General features: G+C 45.5%; 1 protein-coding gene across 1 annotated transcript in view; it reads right to left on the reverse strand.

The window, feature by feature from the left end:
• Positions 1-1,503: 1,503 nt before the first annotated feature.
• ABL1 (ABL proto-oncogene 1, non-receptor tyrosine kinase) overlaps positions 1,504-25,711 on the reverse strand; it is a 75,852-nt gene continuing 51,644 nt past the window's right edge. The window contains exons 2-11 of the mRNA XM_058818123.1: positions 23,526-23,699; positions 21,956-22,251; positions 16,631-16,903; positions 12,724-12,808; positions 12,183-12,360; positions 9,849-10,033; positions 7,607-7,759; positions 6,874-6,963; positions 6,376-6,540; positions 1,504-4,038 (exon numbers count right to left, since the gene is read on the reverse strand). Coding sequence (XP_058674106.1) covers positions 2,339-4,038; positions 6,376-6,540; positions 6,874-6,963; positions 7,607-7,759; positions 9,849-10,033; positions 12,183-12,360; positions 12,724-12,808; positions 16,631-16,903; positions 21,956-22,251; positions 23,526-23,699 — 3,299 coding nt within the window. The 3' untranslated portion in view covers positions 1,504-2,338. The remainder of the gene's footprint in view (positions 4,039-6,375; positions 6,541-6,873; positions 6,964-7,606; positions 7,760-9,848; positions 10,034-12,182; positions 12,361-12,723; positions 12,809-16,630; positions 16,904-21,955; positions 22,252-23,525; positions 23,700-25,711) is intronic.

A 25,711-nucleotide genomic window follows, 5' to 3' on the forward strand; every position in this document is an offset into this window, starting at 1 on the left:
AAACTCATGGGTCATTTCAGAGCAGAGGAGGAGGAGGAGGAAAACACATCAGCAGCTGAATTATACAGAATACAAACCATTAACAGAAGAAAAGTTTAGCCAAATCTCTGATATAAATCTCCTTGAAGATAACAGAAAGTCTTTGATTTAGAAGAGGTGATGACACAGTCTTACTCTGTGTATCTCTTTTCTCTCCTGCTTTTCAGAGCCAGATCAAAGAACATGGGAAGGGGCTGCTGCCCTGGCTCTGCCCACCCTACTGTGCTGAAGGGTCACAGTGAACCCAAACAAGAAACTCCTGGGTTTGGATGAGTCTAAGGGGAGTCAGCTGGGTTGGAAAAGCCTCACTTACAGACAAACACCAGTTTTCCTCAACATTGATTTATTTTTAAATATACTACGCAAGAGAGACTGGAATAAAAAACAAATCAAAAAAATGGAAACAGAGAAAGAGAGAAGAATTGGAAGTCATGTACAGAAACAATCTGTACTGGACTAAATTAAAGGGGAAACGACCCCCTGAAGTATCACAGAGATGAAGGACAGAGCTATTTACACACTGTAAAAAAGACGAGTCTACAAAAGTGTGTAATAACGAGATACAAATGTATAATATAGTGGCACAATATGTTATCAAAGTAAAAACAGTACCTCCAGGAAAGAGACAATTCAAGGGTTGGGGTTTTTCTTACACTTTTAAAGGCAGCCTGTGGTAGAAGTGTGTATTTTCTTTTGAACATTTGTCACATGTTAAGTCATGGCTGTTTGTGAGGGCGAGAAGTGGCATGAACATACATGAGTGAACTACTAGAAATCATATACAAAACAAACAGTTCCAAAGAGAACAGCATAAAATACAATTGAAGGCAATTAGTGTTTAAGATACACAAGAGGGGTCACGAGTTACAGGGGAACAGAAAATGGGAAATGTGTTTTTTCTCATGTTTGGAACTGTTAAGAGGAGTTAAATTGCACTGTTAATAGCCCTAAACCTTGTTCTTTCACTATTGTCACCAGTCACAATTAGTTCCCAGCATTAATTGGGAAGGTCACAGGACCTTGGTAAGGAAGGCCTGGAGTCCTGCTGTCAGCATGTTGTTTTCATGGCAGTTTTCTGGGGAGATGCACCCCAGGGAAGGGTCTGCAGTCTCACAGATCCTTGTTTGATGCTGGATGGAACCAGGCTGGCATGAGGGTGGGAATGCTTTCAACCCCAGAGCACTGGAGCTCCTGCCAGGGGGTTCCAGGGGCACAGAAAGGGAGACACCACAGCCGCCCAAAGCTCTGCAGGAGGGCAGGCTCCATCTCCCTTCACTAAACAAACAGCTGGAAATTCAATGGAGGCACAGCCCAGCAGCTCTCACCCACTGAGAGGAGCAGGCTCAGCCAGAACAGCAGCTGCAGGCACAGCTGGATGGGGATGGCTCACCCTGAGCCATCTCCTCCCTCTGCCACCCTCCCACCTCCCCAAGCTCTGTGACCCCACCCCAAAGACCAGCCCTGTTAGTGTCAGCCATCACCAGTGCCACATCCTCCTCCTGACCTTCTCCAGGCCTGTTCTGCTGCCCAGGGAGAGCCACAAACAGGCTCCAGGGCTGGGACACCAGCGGGTGCTGCCTCCAACACTGTGAGCCCAAGCAATCCACTGGAGCTCAACAACACTGAGAAACTACTGAAAACACAGAAACCAAGGGGAGCAGGTGCAATCAGAGGAAGAATTTGGGCAATCATCACTTGTAGCATTCTGTCATTAAAAAAACCTTACATTAATAATTTTCCCCCCTTCCCTCCCAAGCACCAAATCTGTTGCATTAGTGTCAGGCAAATGTCAGACTTGGGCAAGGAGCACGTGCTGGGCAAACTCTCCCAAGAAATGCAATGGGTATATTGTTATCCAAACACTCATCCTCATGTACAGGGGGGCAGAAGGAGGGGACAAAAATGCAGTACAAAGTCCTCCTGAGGAGGATGTCATCTCAGTGTCCATCAGTCTGGCTTCAGTCTCAACTGTCTGTCCAGAACAATAAAATATTAATAAAAAGGCATGGTGTGACATCAGCATTTAGACTTGTAGTCCACAAGGCAAGAACTCCACAGATAAGACGATTACAAGTATATGAAACACAGGGAATGTGGGTTCAGAGGGTGGGAAGTGCCTCCTGAACACAGCCCTGTCCTTTGGAGCTGGGGTGTCCATTCACAGTCTGCATCCTTGGCACAGCCCTAACCCCAACACCCCTCTCCTTTGTCAGTCCACACCTTACTCTCTCCACAGCTGGCTTTGGCCCATTGTGATTGATTGATTGATTCATGGTTTGTTTTCCAGCCTGGTTTCTTGCTACCTCTGGACGATGTCGCTGATTTCTTTCACGGAGCTGAGCAGTTTGCTGAAGTCCTGGGTGGCAGCGGGGCCGCCGCCAGCGCTCGCGGGGCAGATCTGCAGCTCCCTCAGGTTGTTCTCCAGCTTATTGATGGCCTCCCGAAAGGCAAACTTGTTCCTCATCTGCTGGATGGAGTCCACGTAGCTCACGCAGAAGGTGTAGAGGTTCTTGCCAGCCTCCAGGACGGCGCTGTGGCTGGCCATCTGCTCCGAGTTCTTGCTGATGGCGAGCCGCAGTGCCTCGGTGCTCTCCAGCACCACCCCTTTGGTGATGGTGCCGCTGGCAATCCTCTCCGGGGGCTGCCGGGTCTTCCTCAGCGAGACCCTGGTGGATATGAGGGGGATGAAGGCTGTGGATGACGGCTGGTCCCCGCCTGGGGCCGAGGGGATGGATGAGGAGGAGGCAGCTGGGGTTGCTGTGCTCAGCAGCAGCTTTGTAGAGGATTGTGGCTTTGGTACAGAGGGGATCCCCAGCTTTTTCACACCTTCCCCTGACTGGTTTGGCTTGACAGCATCACTGCCTGCAGCCTCTCCAACCTGAGTCAACTGTTTGGATTTCGGCCCAGACACCACATCTGCTGCTGCTTCATGGCTGGGACTGTGAGAAACCTTCCCAGGCTTGGCAATGGAGGATGAAGACAGTGGGAGAGGAGGGGCTGGTTTCAGCTTCGATAACTTCCCTTTGTCCTTCCCTGCCGACTCCGAGGGCTGCTTGAGCCTCCTCAGGCGTGGCTCCTCAGAGGAAGCTTTGCTTGCCCCCACGAACCCAGCAGGGTTGGGTTTGGCAGCAGAACCTTGGTCCATCATCACAGTGGTACCTAAGGCACTGGATTTGACTCCATCATCCTTGTGGAGCCCGCTGGAGGAAGGAGGAGCAGCAGGCTGCCTACGGCCAAGTTTTGGTGTCAGGGTGGGAGGGCTGGAGCCAGGGCTGGACTCTGCATCTTTGAACACATCATCAGCAGTCTCTTCATTCTTCTTAAGCAGCCGTGGAGGAGGGGTCACTGTTCCCCTGACAGCAATTTCAGCCTTGGTCTCGTTCGCCCGTTTCCGAGGCAGCGCCGGCTTCTCACTCTTGTGCCCCCCGAAAGTGGAGGAATCAAACTGGCGTCCCGTGGACTGCAGATCCCGAGGCAGAGTCACAGATTTCCACTCTGTGTCCTTGGCTCCATGGGGCACACAGGAGGCTGAGCAGGACCTCAAGAAACGCTTGCTGGAGTTGGAACTGCTCTCCTCCTCAGCAGCCACCCCTCGGCTGCTGCTCATTGTGCTGGACTTCTTCCGTAGGTGGGGAGATAAGAACCCAGAGTTGCCAGCCACGACCCCGTTGGTGACACCAGCCCCATTGCTGGGGCTCTGGAACTTGGAGGGCTCAGCTGTGTCTGCAGGGGGGGCAATGAAAGCTCCATTTCCAGCATCCCTGCTCTCCTCCTCCCCGCCTGCCCTGCGCTCCGAGTGTCCGTCCATCTCCCTGAAGGAGCTGCTCCTTTTTGGAGGGGTGGGGGCAGTTTTCTTCTTCTTCTTGATCAGGGCACTGAAGAGGTTGTGCTTTTTGTCTTTTGGGAGCAGCCGCTCATCTTCATTCAAACTGCTCTCCAGGGCCACCCTCTCCTTCCGTGGGAGCAAGGGGGAAACAGCAGGTTCATGATCCAGGAGGTCTGCAAGGGAAAAGGGAAGTTTTCTCAGCAGTGCTCAAAGAGCCAGAATAACCCATTTTCCTACAGGATCCAACCAGTGCAGCACCTCCAAAAGGTGCAGGTTCTCTAAACAGACACAATTTCAGAGCAGAAATAAATCAAGTGCAGCCACACTCAAGCCTAGACTGAACATGGTCCATGATTCTGCATCCATTCATTCCTGAGGTGGCTGCCAAACTACTTTCCCTGTGGGGGTTTCTGACTGGAAGAGTGACATACAAACACTACATGTTTGTGTTCAGATTCCCCTCCTCACATCTGGAGATTTGTCTAAACTTCACACTGTGAAGAAGATAAATAGGAAGAAGCCTTTGCTTTAGTCCCTGTGCAATTGCTGTCTTTTGAATCGCTGACCCTCTGAATTAATAAGGCACCTCCGTAACCCACCTCCATCCCCAGGCTCCTCGTTCATTTTCCTGATGTCATCCTTTGTGGAGAATGGAAAGGACTGTTTCATGAGCAGAAATGGAGATCAAGCTATGACACTTCAGGTCGTAGCACAGTGAAGATGCTCAGCTTTGTACAGCAACAGAGAAAAGGGGCAGTGCCAGCCTCCTCCAGCAGCGCTGCTGCAGAGGGAAGCCAGGGGGTGACCCTCTCTCCACTTACAAGCAGTACTTAAAAATGAATAATGGTTTATAATAAATTCATAGAGAGTCCTGAAGGTCTCTGTGCTTGACTGACAGAGGGGCTCGTTCCCAGGCCAGGCACTCCAATGGCATTCTAATCCAAAGCAGCAATGTCTGCAGGGCAGCATATACATTTACAGCTTGACTAGGCAGCAAGAAGGGAGATGAAGCAGAGTCATAAGGAAGGATGCTTCTTAGTCACAAACTGGTGATCATCATGCTATGGGTAGGATTTTGGCTGAGGAATGGATTTTGGTTGAGGGGAGAGAATTTGAAAAGAAAATATTTGTGCAGTTTGAGAGGACAACATGTTTTGCACAGGAACACTGCAGTTGCACCATTCCCATGGGATTCAGGGGGACATGGACAGCCAGAAGAGCCAGACCATGGTTCTACTGAGTACAGACACAGTAGAGGTGCAGAAATCCAGAGAAAACTAGCAGCTAGCACTAAGGATCAGCTTCCAGCTGCTGGACTTGCTATGGAAACACTGACAATTGGAAGGGAAACTGCAATAAAACTTTATTGTGAAAAAATTTCTTCCACAGTAAAGAATTAAATGATTCCCAGCATAATGTTAAAATCATATTATGCCTGCTGTACTTTAATTTCTCAAAGCTCTCAAGTATTTAAATGAAATTATTTTAACTTCAAAAGCTTGTAATAATAGGCAATTATATTTCCTATATATGGTAAATAACCTTCCTGCCTGAGTCACTGATATTTTCTTTTTCCATCATTTAAAATCCCCTTTTTCCCTCCCCTCTGCCCAGATGTACTTTGGTCACTGACACATGTACCACTGGGTGAATCTGACATTACACAAAAGAGGTCAGTCTCATGAATGGTCAGAAGAGGCAGCCTCAACAAGAGCTGCAAAAAACCCCACTGCATTTCATTTTACATTCTTGTTTTTCCAGCACAGAGCTAGACACAAATCTCCTGTACTCATTCAGCCTTTTACCACTGCTTTTATTACCTCGGAATGGAAGGTAAGTGCCTGAAAAAACTGATTGGAAGTTTAATTTTATGGAAGAGTCTGTAAATACCTCTTTGTCCCTCGCTGAAATTATATTTGGTGCCTGCCAAGAGTAATACACTTCTGTGCTGCAAGCACAAATCTGGTAGGATGGAACAGTGAAGAAACCTCCCTTATGGGGCTTGCTAAACCCAAGCTATCACCCTGCTTTAAATTATGCAGTGTGGTAGTGTAAAGTGGCTTGAACACAGCAGATTACCCAGCACTGAGATGCAGTGGGAGATCCCACTGATAGCTCCTGCCAGGGAATGGGAAGAGGATATGATCAGAGAGCTCTGTGCTCAGGCTCTGGTCTTTGGGGAGCTGCAGGCAACAGCCATTAAGTTAAAAGAACTCCAAGGGCTTCTCTAAGCAACAGCAGGGAGATCACCAGTCCCTCAGCCAGTTAAGGATTCACACTCCCAGCTGCTGTGTGTATCTGGCTCCAGAATTAACAGCCCACCTTTGCAAAAACTAATAAAAGGAGTTCTGGACCCAGGACAGCAAACTCAGCAGCCTGTCACCCAGAAACACAGCGAGATGGCACCTGTGATTAGGCATAGCTTTGCCTACGTGAGGGCCTGCAGCTAGATGTGCATTTTGTTTCCCCCTGTATTTCCTGAAGGAATAATGACTTTAATTAAAACCTACCACATTCCCCCTGGCCTCGAGCATGAGCAGTCTCCAAGCCCTCGTTGGCATCTTTGCTTTCTGCAGCTCTCCTCGATGTTCGCGTTTTGGTTGGCAACTCTGGGGCTTGCAGGAAATTGCTCACTACACTCCTCATGCCCTTCTTTCCCAGCTCCTTCTCCACCTCTGCAAGCCACAGAAGAAAAACAAGCACTGCAATGAACTGGAGATAAAAAACTATTGCTCTGTTTAGAATTAATAGCACAAAAGAAAAGCGGACAACACAAAACGGGGGTTCCTTGGGCTAGTTCAGACATTTGGCCCCTTTAAAATGAGATGGTTGCCCAGAAAAAATACCCATGTAAACAAATAACTGCTTTCCACATCATTTACACCAGGTAGTAGAACACAGGACTGAGTTTCACTGCAAAGCAGTCTATGAATAACAGCAGAGTTAAGGATGCAGTCAGCCCTGACCTCACCCCTGGTACTGCTGGTCCAGCAGGGACCCAGACCTACCATCAGATATGCTGGATTCCTGAAACATCGTCTCAAAGGCCTGATGGATCTCAGCAAAGGATGGTCTATCAGAGGGACTCCACTGCCAGCCTGAAAAAAAGCACAGCACCACTCAAATCTTCCCTCCAGCAGCAGACACTCACTCAGTGCCCTGCACCAACAGGAGCCAGAAATCACAGTTCCCTTCCAATACACTGAGATAAAATACTGACATGAAAATGTGATTTACAGGGTGCTGAGTGTCTGCAACCACTTTGGCTCAGTGACAGCTGCAGACACCCAGCACTCCCTAAATCAGGTTTTGGTGTCAGTGTGTGACAGTAGGTGCTGAGCACTGCTGGGGGAAAGTGCAGGGCACTGAGTCACGTACCAAAAGGCCACAGTGAAGAGTCACAGTCTGTCCTGCAAGAAGCCAAATGAAGCTCCTGCTTCATCCCTGGAGCACAAGCTTTTCTTTAAGTTGTCAGGAAAAAGGAGACAAAGGAAGCATTGAGCTCCACAACAAATCTCCTCTCTGGGCCTGTGGGCTCCCAGCAGAGATGAACAGCTGGTTTCATAGCATGTTCATCCTCAAGAGAAAGCAGTTTTAACCAAACACTTCCACACAGCACTGCACCTTCCCTGATACTGGCAGGGGATTCTCATGCTTTGTGGTACACAGTCAGACCCCTGCACTTTTATTGCACCCTTGCAGAGGTAAAAAGCAGCATCTGCAGGGCTAAGAAACACTTACATGCTCTCATGAGCTCATAAACTTTCTCAGGACAGCCTTCAGGACGCTCCATACGATAGTCCTTCTCCAACAGCTCATAGACTTGAGACAGGTCAATCCCAGGGTAAGGGGACATACCATAGGTTGCAATTTCCCACAGCAGAACACCAAAGGCTGCGGTAGAGAACAATAGAGAAGAAAAAAAAAAAAAAACAGAGGAAAAAAAATCAATAAGCTTTGTTTTCATCTTGAATTTGAGAGGATGTTTAGTGGGAGTAGTCACTAAACAGTGCTGCACACTTAGACCAGCCCTGGGTGGCTCAGATCCCATGCTCAGCAGCAGCTTAAATGTTAAAGAAGCGTAACAAGACTCTCCATCAGCACAGACAAGTCTCCTGCGATATGACAGGGTAGAATTAGACTAATTTTCAATGTATCAGTTGTCTCCAACCTGAACGCCTTGAGATCCTTCAAGTCCTATTAGAGGCACAATTAAGAGACTTCACAGTGGATTAGCTGAAACTGCCTCACTGCTGCACTGCAGTCGCTCCCTCAGTGTGACAGCTCCTCTCATTTGCAACCTCTCCCTGGAGGACTCGCACATTTTAATAGCTCAGTGTTTTTGGGGTGCCCTTGTTTAGCTGCAGTGTGGTCTGGAAGGGGAATTTGGGAGGCAGCAGTGAGTGGAAAGTTTGAGCAGCTGCTACCAACGAGATACGGTGAGGGTGAGACATTTTGGGCCCAGGGAAAGCTGAATAGGAAAAGGGAGAGCACAAAAAGGGTCTTGGAACAGGCATTCAAGTGGCAGCAGTCAGTGGGGATGCAGGTCAGCAGCGGGGTCAGGCAGCTAACCCAGGAGTCAGGCACACAGAATAAACCCAACACCAGTTCAACAACCTGCATGTAATTAGTTCAGTCACCCTATTCTGTTCTTAACCTGAAGAGAAAGCGATTACAATTCTGCATAAGTAAGGAAATCACATCACATTACATGGCAATGCCACCAAGGGCAATTTACATTAGACATTGCTGTGCACAATTTTCTTTGATTGCTGTCTTGAGGCAGTGAGGTGAAAACATCTAAACCCTGGCGTGCCCAGCAGCAGCCCTGGCCTCTGGGGACAGCTGATCTCTGATGAGATCCCAAAGTCCACTGCCCCAGCTCTGCTCCCTGAGGTTACATTAACCCTCAATAAAGATACCCCATATTCCTTTGGGATCTATCCTCACCAAAATACTCTGTTATTGAAAGGCACCACAGCAGTACAGCAAAATCCTAAGACTGTGGCAGACACTCAGCAGCCAACAACACATGGAAACCCAAGGCAGAAGAAACATCTTGATCAGCAATCACATACTCCTTTGGGGGCTGCTTTGGCTTTTCCTCCTCCATCTAGGAAATATTTTACACATCACCCATCCACCTAAAAGTTTCTTCAACATAAAACCTTTCTCTGCACATTTTCACCCAAACTGCAGAAAACTTCATCTCTGCTTCACTACTGTCTGTTGGTTTATTCATAGAAGATGCTCAGGATATCATTTTCCAAGTGCCTTTGGGACCACATTCCACAAACCTCTATCTCATGTCACTGGGCACTTTTGAGAATTTGACCAACAGCTATTGCAGAGATATAAAACCCAAAGAAGTGTACTGATAAAAGTACAATGAGATTTTCTGTGGTCAGATTTGATACAATATAGCTCAATTTAGCTAAGTCTACTCTTATCACCAGCACTTCAGGGCTCTTCAATACCCATTTGTCATCAAATTTTCCCTCTGCTTCTCCTCATCTCATTCCAAAGATTATTCCTTTAAAATGTAGAAAGACAAGCTTGGAGCTATCACTAGACAGATACACACATAATTATTTTTTTAACATAAAGGACTAAAGAATCTGGTTCATTTTAAGTAGTTAGAAAGTTTTTGGCTATATAATAATGTATCACTTCATAATCCTGTGCCAGAACCCCATCAAGGCAGTAGCACTGGTGCACTTCAGCCCCATTTCTACATTTCTATAAACACTACAGTACCCTTTACTTTTCATATTTACTAACTCAAATATATATAATCAGGTGTGCATTCTCTGCTGAGACTGCCTAAGCAGAGATCAGTTCCTGCACTCTGATAAGCTCACAGAACAACGTTGCCCAAACCAGGGAACTTGCTGCTCCCTCCTGAAATGTTCCAAACAACCTCACTTCCCAGCCCTGGAAAAAACCACTATCATCTGCATTAATTTCCCATGCAAATTCTTACCCCAGACATCGGATTTGATGGAGAACTTGTTGTAGGCCAGGCTTTCTGGTGCAGTCCACTTGATGGGGAATTTTGCTCCAGCGTGGGCCGTGTAGGTGTCACCCGTCATTAACCTGCTCAGGCCAAAGTCTGCCACCTTCACCAAGTGGTTCTCCCCTACAAGGCAGTTCCTGGCAGCAAGGTCCCTAAAAAGAAGAGGCAAAAATAGGCAATGAGAATTCTTTACCATCTCACTTTTAGCAATGGCAAGGCAGCCTGCTGTTCCCAAAGAAACCTGGGCCTGTGTGATTATTTTGATCCAAATATTACACAGAAATTCTGGAGTTACATGCACACACACAAGAGGGAAAGTTATTTTCCATTCCCCCTTCGTAAGACTGTCATCCCAATTTTTTTTTTTTCTTCTAATTTGAAGTGAGAGCTTCAAGAAGCCCCCTCACTTTCAATAAAAGCTGCCACCCTCAGGATAAAAATATTTCAAAGAAATGTCAGTGCTCAAGTTATCAATAGCTGGGGATGAGCACTGAATAAACTGAGTTTCAATTCCTCACTTCTTGCCCACCTCTGTAGCACTTCAGTCACCCCAGCCTTTCTCCAAAACTCCTTTTCCAGTCCTTGCTTAAGGACCAGGATGAGTTCCTAGTCCTGTTCTTTCTCCTCCCAGGTGTACCACCTTTCACAACACAACTTGTTCACAACCAGCACTTGGCCTTTGCAAACCTGCTGGAGCCTCTGTTATCAGTGCTGGCATTTTCAAAGGACTGGGCAAAAAGCAGATTTAACTTTTTCTCTGTATTTTTTTCCACCACTGGCCCCGCCCAGGCAGGTGAGAGATGTGCACATTGCATTTTCCACTTCTCTGGTTTGTACATGCTGTTTGCATCCTTGGAAATGCTTCAGGACGATAAAAATGTAAAGCACAGAACTACATTTCTCCTAATACTAGGTTTTGTTAAAAACACTTTTCCAGATTATGTCACATTGAACTAAAAATTGATTGTACCAGGAAGCTCCTGTGAGATCTTTAGATATGAGGCAGACACTGCTGTTTCTGTTGCTTGCTCTTCTCAACTGGAATAAATTAAAAGCCAAAAAAAAGCACATCTTACTGGATGCCCATTTAAATTTCACAGTGTTTTTGAATGTACCTTCTTATCAATGCTGATTACTACAATGTGTATCCAAATAAAAGCTCCTCTCCATAATCAAATTCCTCCTCCTTCCTGATTCATTAAATGAGGTCAGAGCACAGCATTTGAATCCATGGATGTGAATTGTGACAACACTCTTCAAATAATTGGGTAGGTGGTTATGGGGGTGGCTGATAAGGAAAAAAGCTACTATTTATTTTAGATAAATGGGTCATCAGAAGTAAGAGGAAATGAAATGAATGGCAGAGAAGACAAATGAGATTCACACAAAGGAGTTTTTAAAGTTTACTTCCTGCGGGCTGAAGGGACAAAATCCTTTCAACAGAGCAAATCAAAGGCTGGAAATTTTAATTGGCAGCATCACTGTTCAATTTATTGACTGATAGCAGCATTTAACCAGGCCTTTCAAGCAGCAAAGGCAACTCATGGCTTAGAAGAGCACCTAGAACTTTACACACCATCTTCATATTTGTCTGTATTAAAAAACCCACGTGCTAATTCCATATTCCAGTTAATTGGGCAGGAAAGGTCACACTACAACACTGAGAGCATCTTGTACAAAGCTCAGGCACTCTGAGCCCTGGTGCAGGATGTGTCATTACATTGCCAGGAGCCCATTTCTGCAGACAAGGAACGCAAAGCTCCAGCCATAATTGCAGCACACTTTAAAGGTCAGAGTCCCTGAGACTTTTAAGACAGTAGAAATGCTTATTAAAGTGAATACACAATCTGGACAATAGCATGGAACAATCCCTGCGGTGGAAAACAAAGTGAACCAAACAAGAAAGAACAGAGGCTGGGGCGGTGCTGGGAGGGTGATTCTGCTGTGGGGACCTGCACACATCCAGCATCACCAACTGCAGCTGGTTTGAAAGGCTGTTAGAAACAAGTAAATGCCTTATCTGGTCCATTAAAAGTCCATTACTTTGAGCTTAAATTCACATTTCAGGCCTTGCCCAAAACATATAAGTACTGATGTGTCTTTCACCTGCATCTGCTTCAAAGGCAAGAGAAAAACCCAGAGAGAAAACTCATCCTTTGGGCAGGTTAATAGACTGTGCCAGATTTGCACTAGTGTGTTAAATATATGACACCAATCAATGCTGTGACAGACTGAAAGGGAGGAAAATACATCAAGATTGTTCTGTGCTCAACATTCAAGGGTGGTCACTGTCCTCCCTACCTGTGGATGAAGTTTTTCTTCTCCAGGTACTCCATGGCTGAGGAGATCTGAGTTGCCATGTACAGCAGCACCACAGCATTCACCTCCTGCCTGTTACACTCCCTCAGGTAATCCAGCAGGTTCCCATATGTCATGAACTCTGTGATGATGTAGAAAGGAGGTTCCCGTGTGCACACCCCTGGGGAACAACGTGAAGTTGACAGTGAATGCTGGAGAATATCAGTGAATCTTCAGGTTTCATCCTCAAAGGCAATTTGTACCTCCAGAAGGCAGAAGAATGGGGCCGGTGGAAAGAATGGATTCTGCTTGGAAGTGGTTAATAGAGGGGCTTAATTTTCTGCTTCAGCCTCTGGCAAATTAAACATTAAGGAGACGAGATCATTAAAAATCATGTATTAGTGGTACAAATTGTGAATTTTGCCAGACAATAAGTGACTGTATTTAAAGCCTTGCTATGGTAAGCAGCTTATCTGCTCCTTAACATCCATATCACTGCACAAGGGTTTAGTTCAAATCCCTCTGCTTGGTATTTATCACTTACCTAATAATTGCACCAAGTTCGGATGCTTGATCTCCTTCATTACTGCAGCTTCTTTCAAGAACTCTTCCACCTCCATGGTATCCTCCTGCAGAACAATGGCAAAGCTTTGGCAAAGGCAGTGTACACAAAGGAGAGACAGATTTTTATATGAAGACACAAAAAGAACTGCAAACTGACAACATACGCCACAGTTCTCACACAGTAATTTTTTTCCCTGTAGCCACAACACAAAGCCAGGGAGTTATAAACATTAATTTTTTGTATGGTTTTAAAAATACATATTTTTGTAATTTTCATACTAGCTGAGCTTGCTGGGGCAAGAAAATCCATATCCCTTTTGTGAATAGTCTCTCACAGAACGCTCGGGAGCAGAAAAGGAAAAAATAAGCCTGTTCCTAACAGGAAAAAAAAAAAAACAACATGAAATAAAAAGAACAGAAAAGGAACAAGAACGAACATAAAAGAAAGGATACACCACAATCAAATGCTTGAGAGGCTGCTGAAAGGCAGGCCCTTGTGTTCACTGGGCAGGAACAAGAAATTCCCTCTCTCAGTCAGGGAGGCATGACCGATGGCAGCCCTGGTGTGACTAAGAACCCAAGGTTTCACAGATTCATTTCTGGCGTTCAGAGCCTGACCCATGACGTATCCATTCTGGGTAGAGGTGTCACCACCAATCTGTTGGGCACCACAAAGTCACTTGGCACAGCACAAAACCAAGGAAGATACAATCTTGCTCAAAAGACCTATTTTTCTGAAGGAGATACGCCCCAAATGGCCGGAAGGTCATATCAAAGTGGTGCAAAAATACAGATCTATTCCTAAAGCAATGTTTCTTTCTATATCCATATTTTTTTCAATGATGGATTAATGTTGACAGGCTACATGGACAAAGTGTTTTAGGGAAGGATTGGAAAGGATTTACTGCTGCTGGTGAGAACGATAACAGTGGGCTGCCACTGTGAGATCCAGCCAGCTCCCTGCTCTGCACTTAGCACTGAGAACATTTTTCCAACATTTCCATTCAATCATTTACTATTCATTGCCAATTAGCTTGATTGACAGCTGTGATTTGCTCAACACACTGTCAAAACTAATAGTCCAGAGGTCCTTGTGAGCAGAACCTTAAACTGTTCTCTTTGGCAGAGGAAACTGGGTTAATAATCCAGGTTGCAAAATTATCCTAAATATGTCTTTGTCTTATTTGTGCTACACAAGCCTTGGAAGGTTTGTCCTTTGCATAGCTGCTCCACAGTTTGAAATTTCTTACCTCTCAGTGACCATATTAATAGGAAGGACACATACAGAGAACCACTGTAGCAATGACCTCTCTGAAAACCCGATCTTGTGGAAAGGACCAAGCTTTAACTGGCTTCCAGCTCCTACTATACTAAACCATGGCAGAAATAAAACAGTTCTGGCTGTCCAGCATTTTCCCAGCACAGCACAGGGCCATGCCATGGCATTAAGGGACACCAGGGTTACATGCTGCCTAATTTAAACACAGACTTCTCTGCTGGGGAAAAAATAAAGGAGAGAAGGAAAAAAAAAAAAAAAAAACAAAGAAAAAGCAGCAGCAGTCCTAGGGGCAGCAGAGCCGAGGTGAGCAGTGAGAAATGTGCTGAGCTGACCAGCTCACAGCAGCTCAGCCATTAAATGGCCCTCAGGAGAAGCAGTTATGGCCAGAGTCACAACTGGCTGCACTTGGCCAGTGCGGGTCACAGAGCCCCCTGTCCCCACAGCCACTGCCTTGTGCTCCTGTCCAATCTGGGGGTAAAACCACAAATTGAGTGTGTCCTGTTATAACAGCCCCTGATAAATACTGTGTCCTGTGCAACTCAGAGAGCTGCCAGGGATGGGTTTTAACAGGCAACATCTCATTACCAAAACACGGTCCTGCCCTCTCCAGTTAAACACTGAGGAACAGCCTGTGCTGCTTCCATCTCTTCTTCTCCAGCTCTGTGCCAGCCATGAGCTATCTTTAGACACTTGACAGAAAACTGAACAACAAATGGGTGTTCATAAAGCATCATTATTCAAAAAGATGCTGGGAGGACTTTTTTCCTCCTCTCTCTTTTAGTCTTCGCTCTCCTTTATCTTTCTTCTAGAGATATCTGAGGTATAGGAGGAAGGAGCAAGAAGAATCATACAAAGTTTTGAAAAACATTGTCTCAAAGGAAAATAAAATGAGTCATCTGAAGATTCGGGCAGAAGCTGCAAAAGGCTTGTTTTTCCCAGTAGAACTGGGATATAAATGCAATTTTAAAATGTTTCCCAAAACTTTGAAGAAAGCTATAATCCCACCTGTCAGGCAGCAGACTAATGGATTTAAAGAAGGTGGATTATAAATTTGCTTTTAAGGATGGTTTTAGCGTACATAATTGCAGGTTGAAGCATTTCTCAACTCTCTTCCTGGTTGTTCTTACACTCCCCAGTGGAACACGCTGCTCCATACTACATTATGAACCACTTTTAGTCGTGTTTCATTAAATATTTATTTATTTGAAACAGCCGTGGTCTGTATTAAGGTTTCTCCTTTGCACAAACAGATTTGATGGGATAACATGCAGCTTGTCTTTGTTGACATGTTTTAGGGAGATGAGAATGAAATCAACAACTTGAGCTTGGAGCAAGGTGGGAAGTCTGAAAGCAGCAGGAATGCTCACACTGCAGCCAGCAGCAGGGAGATGTTACTGCAAGCTGTGCTGCAGGGCAGAGCTGAGCTCTGCTCAGTGTTGAGCAGCTTTGCTGAACCTGGCCCCAGCCCAGCCCACCTGCACCGTGGCACTCCGAGCATCCCGAGCAGGGACAACACTAGATGTCACTCGCTCCCTGTGCAAGCTGCACTTGGACTCCCCCGCCGGGAGCAGCAGCAGGAACCTCCAGAGTACAGAAAAGGCCAAAATCAAAATACTTTCTGCAGCCATGGCAACCCACAAGTACTGAGGCAGCCGCTGCTCGGAGAGCAAGGAAGAAATATTTTCCCCAAATCAAGAAAAAGTTCTTCCCCTGACACTGAAGCATCCACACAGCTCTCTCCACTTCATAATTTCCATTGCAAAAAACCCAAAAGAAACAAACTAAACCCTCAGTTCTGTTTGTTTCTGCAAGACCAAACCACGTCCCCATTCGAGAAGAGAGAACATGGTGTCAAGTTTGCATAAACTCCTATTAAGCAATCAAATGCAATGCATGCAGATGGTGCCAGAAGATCTCAAGACAGTTTTATAAACATAGATGAATTAAGAAATGACCTTATGAACTCACAGAGCACTATTTGCATTTCAACAGACAAGGAAACCAAGATGCAGAAATCAGGGAGCAGAGCCAGAAACAGAACTGATTATCCACTTCTTCATTAAAGCCACTTATGAATTTTAATATACCTTAGCTTGCATACCATCTTTTCTCCTCTTGTGTCTTTTGATAAGAAGCAGCTGTGAACAGTTGCTTAAGACTTTCAGGTACACAGGGAGCTTGTCTTTTGGGAAGGACGCCACATAAGACAGAAAATCAAAACATGTAAAGCCTCCCTGAAGCACAGCCTTTGAATTTTATGTTGACTGACTCACAATCCACAGTTTTCTTTAATACACCAGCTTGTGCTGGTGTGTTCATCCGTGAACAGCTCACCTCTACCACACCCTGAACACGAGACACTGTGGCACTATTTGCTTTTCTAAGGTTTCATCCATTCTCCAGTAAAAATTGTGCTGCTAACATCCTCCTTTGTTTAGATACGAATGTTTTAGGTATCACATAAACCATAAGAGGATCAAGCTCTTTTAAAAATATTCTGGCTCCAGCTTACAGCACTCAAAGGGAGAGCAACCATCAACACAAATACAACTAGAAGTGAGGGCAGGCAGCCAGCCTGAACGCGAACTTCTCCGAGATCGAGTCCTACCTTGAGAGTTTTCACAGCCACTGTCAGGTTGTACTTCTTCCAGACTCCTTCATAGACCTCTCCATACTGGCCTCCCCCCAGCTTGTGCTTCATGGTGATGTCGGTGCGCTCGATCTCCCACTTGTCGTAGTTGGGGGACACGCCGTAGATGGTGGGCTTGTTGCGCTTGGGCGCTGGGTAGTGCAGCGTGGTGATGAGCCCGTCTGCCACCGTGGAGTGGTGATGCACCAGCTCTGCCAGCGTGTTGAAGCGGCTCTCTGAAGACACATAGAGCTGGGAAGCAAAGGGGAAGGGAAAAGCTCGTTCAGGTAATGCCCCTCGGAGAGGTCGCGCATAGGAGCTGCGTTGTAAAATTGTGAAAGCAAAGTGTGGTGTTGCTTCTGCTTGAGCCATGGAACTGTGAGCTCCACAAGCTCTGTAACCAGCTCCAGAGCCCAGAACAACCAATGCTTACATGGGAAAGGCATGGATTCAGGAGAAAATACATGCACTTCGCCAAAACAACAGGGCAGAAATAGCTGCAAATAGCACTAGACTGGCATGCTGTTGCTTGAGATGTCTTTTTTCAAAAGGCTGGTCAGTGGGACATCTCCTGCAGAGTATGGGGGGTGTCACCCTCACTGTTTCAACTATTACTGCTTGGGTTACTACATTTTCACCTGCCTAAATTCTCCCTCAAGTGTCATTGGCAAACCAGAGCTTTCCCTGCTTTAGGCCTGAGCTTCTGCAGAAGTTTAGCATGAAGTCAGGAGCTGCTCTGCTCCATTCCTGTGATGGGCACTGATCAATAGCACAGAAGGAAAATCATTACCACTGAATGAAAACCTGCTGCGAGGCATGATAACCCATATTTGTTACCTTCTTAACATTTATACACAAGATCCATTTTAAGCCTAAAATCCTGCTAAAGATAATGGACAACTGACTCCCTCCCACCAGAGCTGTGTGCTTCCAGTTTTCATCCTCAAACCCAATGTTCTGCCAGGCAAGGTGAAAAAAGCTAGAAATTGAATTATTTGAAAAGTGCTGGTAACACCTGAAGGAGATGGGGAGAAGTCTTTGTATCAATATGCATTTTGCATCACAGTGTAGCCTACAACACAGAAGATGGAAGAGCTCCATTTCTCACAGAGGACCAAGGTTTGGTAAGGGACAAGCTTGCAGGAAGAGCAGCACCCAAATTCCTGTCCACTCCACAGGCTAGACCTACTGCTCACATCACATGCTATGATCAAACTTCTCAAATGTTTCTGACATGCTGGATGTACACTCAACAATTTCTGCATGTGCACTGGCCATCTGCTTGGGATTTCAGGAGGCTGGGAAGCTGATGGGGCTGCCAGGCATCCAAAAATCCTAGACTTAGGGTAAAATTCTGCTTCTTCCACCTAGACAGAATATTTGGACAGAAAAAGAAAATGCATCTGTGAAGCTCCAGCAGTAAGAGAGTATCACCAACAAAAAAGGGAACTGTGTTTGCAAGAGAAAAAAGTGTTTGCAAGAAGGGACAAAACCACCCTCAAACTTGATTAGTCTTTTTAATGAAGACTGGAAGATAATGGCACCCTCCTGGGAAGCATGTTCACATCTCTCCACCAGAATTAATCAGATATTCTTTTGATATCTCATTTCAACATTGGCTAAAAAATCCCCCTCAAATGAAAAAAGCTACAAAAACCTACAAAGCTTTTCACGACCAAACAGGTGCAATCACCTTAAAACCAGATGTTCTTAGAACAGAAAAGTGGCAACCTAAGAGGCTGTTACAGCTGCTTGGTGTGAGTGATCAAGCATTAGCCAGTACAACCACAATTTAGAACAAGCTATGCCTGTTTGGGAACAACTTGACTTGCAGTGGTATAAGCAGTTCCCATGTTACACTGAGAATTAAAATCTGAAAATATGGATGTAGAAAAAGCTGAACTCCAGGATTACTTGGAAGTATTAGAGAGGCACGGAGAAGGAAGCTCCCCCATGGTTTTATGACAAGTTCTATCTCATGAAAATTAGAGATATCTGCATTTAGTGTGACAGATTGTATGATCCTGTTACAGAAGGAGAAAGAAGCTAAATAAATGGCCAAAGATTTCAGAGAAAAGCTGTAGGAGGATGAGGACAGAACAGGATTGCCCTGTCCAGGCCACAAAAACAACACTTCATGGCTTAACACTCATGAAGTTTTCCATTTACATTAAGATAAACATCCATCAGTAAATGTGTTTATTCTGCAGGCAGGTTTTTTCTAACCTCTCACTGATGACACCCAACAAAAAAAAAACATGTGGTGCTGCTAACCTGTACTCTCAGAGGTGACAGACTCAGCATCTGAGATTGCAGGGACTCAAGTTTGCTTCCTGGCTATGTTGTTGACACTATTTGGTCAATTTTTGTGTATCAAACAAACCACAAACAACAGTCCTGTTTTAAGGGGCTCTGCCTCCACAAATGGGCTGCTCATCTGCACTCCTACCACCAGACCACATCTCTTTTTTCCTGGCTGAGGTATTTTGTACAGGTGGTTAAACTGGCCCGTGCTAACCTCAGCACATCCTGAATCCAGTGGCACTCCCACTTCCCACTCAGAAGACAAAACTGAACATCCACACCAAAAAAATCCATGGAGGTTCAAGTCTGCATACAATTCAGCCACTGGAAGATCCAAGAGACTCAAGCAGGACCCCAGTCCTGTTTCCTTCCTGCTGAGGACAGCAGGATTTGAAGAACTGGCTGGACAAGGCTATTTATTCAGTTGGGTTACTCACTAAAAGGTTTTCCCTCAAGTACTATCAAACCCAGGAAAACCAAGGCCTCTGTACCACAGAAGTGGTTTACCACATGACTGGCTGCACTGTGCCAGCCAAATCAAGAAAGGTCACTTTTAATACCTTCCTTAAAAAAACCCCAACCAACAAAACCAAACATTAGAGGGTGGTCCAAAGTAATATGACCCATAGAAGTGGGAAATAAAGAAAAAAATTCCCAGAGGAATTTTTTTGAAGTCGGCCAATGCATTCAATATAATTTGTACTAAAATGAAGATGTACAAACCTCTGATCTCTCTAGTCCCTTCAATTTTCTCCCAGGAAAAAGTCTGGGTAAGGCTTTGCAATGCAGGACACAGCAGTGAGCTGAGCAGCAGCTGGTCCACATGTTCCTCTAATACCTCTTTCTCCTGGAGCGTGTTCTGTCAGGCACAGGATATGATCCCACCAAAGCCATTCATCCTTACTGCAGCACTAGGAGATATTAAATTCCCTGGACAGGCTGGCTAATGATCCAGCAGGCTGGGAGAGCCCCAGGTGCTCAGGGCAGTGAAGGTAAGAGCTTTCCTCCAGCACAGCCATGATCTGCTGCAAAGCTGGTAATAAATAGAGTGCGACACGAGGAGCTCAGAGCAGGACCTGCTCCAGCAGCCTCCATCCTGCAGAGGGATAAACAGGGATATTGGCTGTTTCTCCTCCCAGCTCCTCAGCTCTGACAGCCAGGGACAGGGTGCTGGAAGAGCACAGTGTCCCCAGCCCGGCAGCACATCTGCCGCTGAGATGTCGCAATTCACTGCCCTGCTCGTTAACGCAAATTGAAAGCGATGAGCTTTAACAGGCCAGGCTGCAAACTGCAGCTCATGATGCATGGCCGTGGCAAACTGCCCCTTCTGCAGGGATGCTGGCACTTGGCACAGCAGCAGGAGCACTGTGGCTACCTCTGTGCTTGATCCTGCAACGCCCAAAAGCCACAGGTCTAGGTCACTGCTGCTGCTCAATTTTGTATTTCCAACCATCATGAGCTGCAAATCTGCTTTAGTGAATTGTTCCAACCTTTGTTTTGCTTCTTCTCAAAAACACCAATGCAAGCAACTTTGTGGAAAACGAACAGTTAACCTGGCTAACACAGACCTGAATGGATTACTGGAGCTCTGCAGAACTGTTTTTCTGGGATAAAACGGCTCTGCTGGGATGAAAGCCTTCATATGCCAAACTCTATTACAGCTCAAATGGAGAACATGTGCTATCTCCTCACGGACACATGCTTATTTACACCAACCCAAGGAGCCTTCGGTTCAAAACGTTCACATGTGAGCACTGCTCATCTGCCAGCATCTATGGGAATAGAAGGAATATCCACTAGAGAGAGAGGAGGAGGAATAATATTCCAGATTGCCATGTAGTCCTTCAAGTATGCTGCATGTCAGCACTTCACTGAGCTGATGCTGACCACAGAGAGCGTCTACATGGGAGGGAGAAGGAAGAATCAAAATGCCATAAGTTGGAAATATGTTGCCTTAAATGACATGGTCAGAATTGTCTCAATTACAACCCATTTGTTAAAGCAGACAAAAAATATTTCATCACAGAATGAAATCTGGTTATCTTATTGGAGGTTTTAGAGTGCTGAGTCTAATAAATAGGAAGCACAGTGTACTGGTTCCTTGTATTTTCATACTAAAGATTTTGCTGTCACCTTTGCTGTAAGAAGAGTAAAGGTCTCACAGGACAAAGGAAAATTTGGCACAGTGGGCTGCTACTATACTTGATTACTTTTGGTTTTTTTCTTTTGAGGAAATTTAATGGTACAGAATCTGTCATCTATTAGATGCTGGCAAGAAGAGCCTCAGCAGCCATGCTCCAGACCCACACTTCAACTTCTGCACAGGATCTAAAGAGACACTGCTTAAAATAGATTTGTTAAAAAACAAAATTTTCCAAATTCCAATGCCAGTGGAAATGTTTCCATGAAATCAAAACAAAAACCTGTGGAAAACTACACTTTTATGCTAACATTTCTCTGCAGCATCCACAAAGCACAGCATTGCACCACTGCTACAGCACACAACAATCTAGGGGAAAAATGAAGGAACTGGGGACAAAGCCCATATAAAAGTGAAAGTGCCTACCCGTCTCCAATGATCACGCTGAAATACTGTAGAGAAATCAAAACAGTAGTTAAAAATACTGCAGAATACCTCAGAAAGCATTCTGTCCCTAATATTTACAGGATTATTAGCAACAGGCGCTGACTTTTCTGATTTGACAGTCAGGGATTATCTTTTGAACATAAGGGATAAGAATTCTCAGGATCTCAATAAAATTATTTATTAGATTCTGCTCTGATCTAACTCTATTATTTTTTCCCTTAAAGAAAGGGATAAAATGTTTCTGGATTATATAGCATTCTACCGGAACAGAACTGTTTTGTCCCAGCCACATCAGAATCTCACAGTTTACCGTAATAAATCACGAGTCCTGCGACCAGAGCTCAGAACTGCTCAGTTCCATTGCTACTGCTCCACCAAATATCCCAGCGAGGTTAGCAGAGCCTGGAGCCTACCTTGCCATCGGAGGCAGTGTTGATCCTGTAGTGGTAGACCCTGCCCTCGTAGCGCAGGGAGATGGATCTCTGGCCGGGGCTGCTCTCGCTCTCCCGCACCAGGAAGCTGCCGTTGATGCCGCTGCTCAGCAGGTACTCGGCGGCGTTCCGCGACACCGGCCCGTGGTACCACGAGTGCTTCTCCAAGCTGTTCACCGGCGTGATGTAATTGCTGGGCACCCAGCCCTGCCCGTTCTTGGTCTGAGCCTCACACCACTCCCCATTGTGATTGTAGCCCAGCACGCGGAGCTTTTCACCTTGGGGGAAGAGAAAATGGATTTATGTGGCAGGCTCTGAGCTCGCTAGGGCCCCGCGGAGGGCTGAGGTGCAAAGATAGGGATTGCCAAGTCGTGATGAAATAGCAAAAGAAGCTCCTGTCTTCCACCTCTCAGACCCCAGCTTATCTCTGTAACCCCACAGGTCACTTTCCCTTAACCCCTACTATTGGACAAGTTTGGATCCCCTTATGGCCTGTAAAAAGGGGCTGCTTTAGCTCATTCTGGTTAGAAGAGCCGTGGCTGGAACACAGACCCCTCAATAAAACCATCGCTGTGGAACCCCAGGACGTTTTCTTCTCCTCTCTCGTGTCTGCTTCTCAACTAGCCTGGGCACCTTAGCAAGCAAAGAGCTGGAATCCTAAGAGAGCTGGTAATCACTAAAGAGCTGATATCCCTTGGGCTTGCTAAGGTAGCCAGGGGCTGAGAGTGGCCTGGGCACTCAGACACCCTGCCCCCATGAAGGACTGAGCTATTCTGTCCTTGCTGCCTGCTCTGGGGCAAATTAGCCCAGCAGAGAGTCAGGATTAGATTTAGACATGGCGAGCCTAGGAGTTGAAGACAAAGATAAGTTCTTTCTGCCGAGCAGATCATTAAATAATCTCCTATAAGAATAGGTATCTGACTCAGCAGGGAGCATGTGTTTCTCTTCAAGCTTGAGTGGAGCTCTCCAAGCCAAATAAAGTCACATGCTTCAGATTTTTAGGCTCTCCTGCAGTTCTGCACCAGCTCCAATACTGCTCGAGTTTAAGAAATGAATCCAGCAAATTTTATTTGAACTGAGCTGGCTTCTTGGAGCTAGGAAAGAACTGGAGTGGATAAACAATTAAAAAATAATTTTAATTAGGAAGGTAAGTAGATGTGACTTGGAGTACATACAGTGTTTTCTTTCTCAATCCTTCTGGTCCTTATATCTGTACAGTCATTTTTCATACAGGGACTGTGTTTTGGAGAACTGTGAAAATAAGAGGCCAGCCTCCAAAATCAGCTTAGTTTAATTTCTCAGTTCAAATTCTTGATCCTAATGGAGAATTTAGTTTTGACAGTTTCTTGCCCAATGCAATAAAAAAAAAAGACAGTTATAACCTTTAAAAAGGTCATGACTTTGTGAAATATTTGTATTTGTTTAAGATGATTTCCCACAGTAAAAAAAAAAAATTCCACAGGGTTTGGTGTAAAACTTAATTATTTCACAGCGACCTTCCTTCCTACACCTTCTCCCACACTCCCAGTGGAATTCTGGGCAGTGACCTTACCTTTAGTTATGCTGAGAGTGTTGTCCCCACTCGCCACAAAATCATACAGTGCAACAAAGAGATGGGGGTCATTTTCACTGGGGCAGGAGAGGAGGTTTTCCTTGGAGTTCCAGCGAGCTGCTTCGCTCAGACCCTGCGGCTCAAAGTCTGACACTACCGGTCTCTGAAGGGCTTCTGCAGGAGAAAGAGGGAGAGAAAGGAAAAAGCAGGTTCATTTTGGCTGATAAAAGCCATCTGGCCAACCCACACACTCTGACTTTCTAAGCTGCATTGTTTCATGACACGTGTGCTCCTCGTGCGTCAGAGCACAGATATGGACGGTGCCTCAGTGCACATCTCCTGCCACATGGGCAGGACACTCCTGTTCCAGAGCTGTCCCCAACCCTCCCAGAGCCCCCAGCTCTCAGGAAATGCAGGAAAGGGAAAGCCCTTCTCCATTCCCCCAGTAAACGCAGCTCACGTAGGCTGTTTGCTGCCTGTAAATCCTCTGGCTCACACCTAACTGCTGGAATGGTTAGATTTGAAAACAAACCCAAGACCTTTAAAAGGTAAATCCCTTAATTATCCTATAAATGAAATGGCTAGAACGTGCAGCAAATGGAGCCAAGCAAGGTGAGATTTATAAGACATGGTATTTAAGAAGGAGTTAGGTCTTTCTATCTTCACAGTTTTTTTAATCATTTCTCTTCTTATTTGAGAACAATGCAGTATTTTTTGTTGCCCTCTCTCCTGCCCATCACTCTCAAACTACAGCAGTGTTGAGCAAACTTCTACACTTTTAGGAACCCTGAGACAACTCCAAAGACAGAAATTCCGGAAAACTGAGCTTTACAGGTGAATAAAAGCCAACCTCCAAAGTTTTTTATACCCTGCAGCACATTAGGCATGTAATATTCAGTAAGTGTCAGGCAAGTCCCAATACACCAGGGAATTTTACTGCAGTTGCTCCTGCAAGTCCTTCACTTTGGGGCACGACCGTAGAGTCTGGAGCAGAAATGTCCCAGATAATTGCGCCCCTCACTCTTTAACACGCTACCCCCAGATGTGCTGGCAGCACCAAGCCTGACTGTACTGGCACAGAGCCAGGACAATAAGTTGTGAAACTCTTGTATTTGAAGGGTCATTCTCCATCTGGATGAGTTTGCTGAGCGAGGTCACAGAGCTGCACACAAAGCATTGCGTCAGCGTGGCTCTGGGGACAGGAAACACGGCACTGTCACTGCAGCCCCTTGCCCCAGGGACTGCCCTTCATTACAGCATCAGCCCCTGCCTGCTGAGCCCCTCTCTGCACACACAGGGCTCTGGACGCAGAGATTCCATGCCAAGTGTTTCCTAGACTGTCAGGTCACCTGGGAGCTCAGAACTCTGTTTACACCTGCAATACTCAGTAGCTTTGTGCTGTTGTACAGATGCAATCCTGTCAAAACATGGTTTTAACACTACTGTTTGTTTGGCCTGGAAATTGAGTATAAGCTGTGCCAGTAAACCGGTGAAGAACTGAGGCAATTGACATCAGAAAAGGAAGTTTAGTGTGTACTGGGACATGTCCAAAATATGTTCCCAGTGGAGAAAGGATTAAAAAAAAATACCACCAACCCCCCAAATTCAACCTACAAATCATAACAACACACATTATTTTCTAATATCATCTTTGATAGTGAAAGTGCAAATAGTAGAAGTGGCCACTATTCACCCAAAGACAATCTGGCATCCTTGATGTGTTAGTCAGGTGACCACTGGTAAAGGCTCTTTGGGTGGTTATTTATGTACATGAGTACTACTGTATTTGTTGGAAAAAGTATATGATCTATGTGAGCAAAATAGCAAATACAGACACTGCTGGGCCTGTTTCCATAGCCAAACTGTAACTGCAGGGAGATATATTTCCATAGTGAATCACAGCAGTTAAATAATTCCACTTTCTAAATGATTCCACAGTCAGAAAAAGTGGTAGTGTGTTGGGGGGTTATTTTAAAGCACGTTGATATCCTGGCTTCCTCTTCATGTGTCCTGAAGGAGAATATATTTTAATAGCCTGGTTTCCCTCAAGAGTGACAATGAGACAAGAAACAGAAAATCCACTTTGAGAAATTAAGCTACAATCATTTTACCATGAAAATGCTTTGAAGCCCATTAAGCTCCCTTATGAAACACAGGGCACCAGAGTGATGAGAGGTACTCCAAGG

Source organism: Ammospiza caudacuta, chromosome 21 (genome assembly GCF_027887145.1).
Source record: "Ammospiza caudacuta isolate bAmmCau1 chromosome 21, bAmmCau1.pri, whole genome shotgun sequence".
In the NCBI taxonomy this organism is placed as follows: Eukaryota; Metazoa; Chordata; class Aves; order Passeriformes; family Passerellidae; genus Ammospiza; species Ammospiza caudacuta.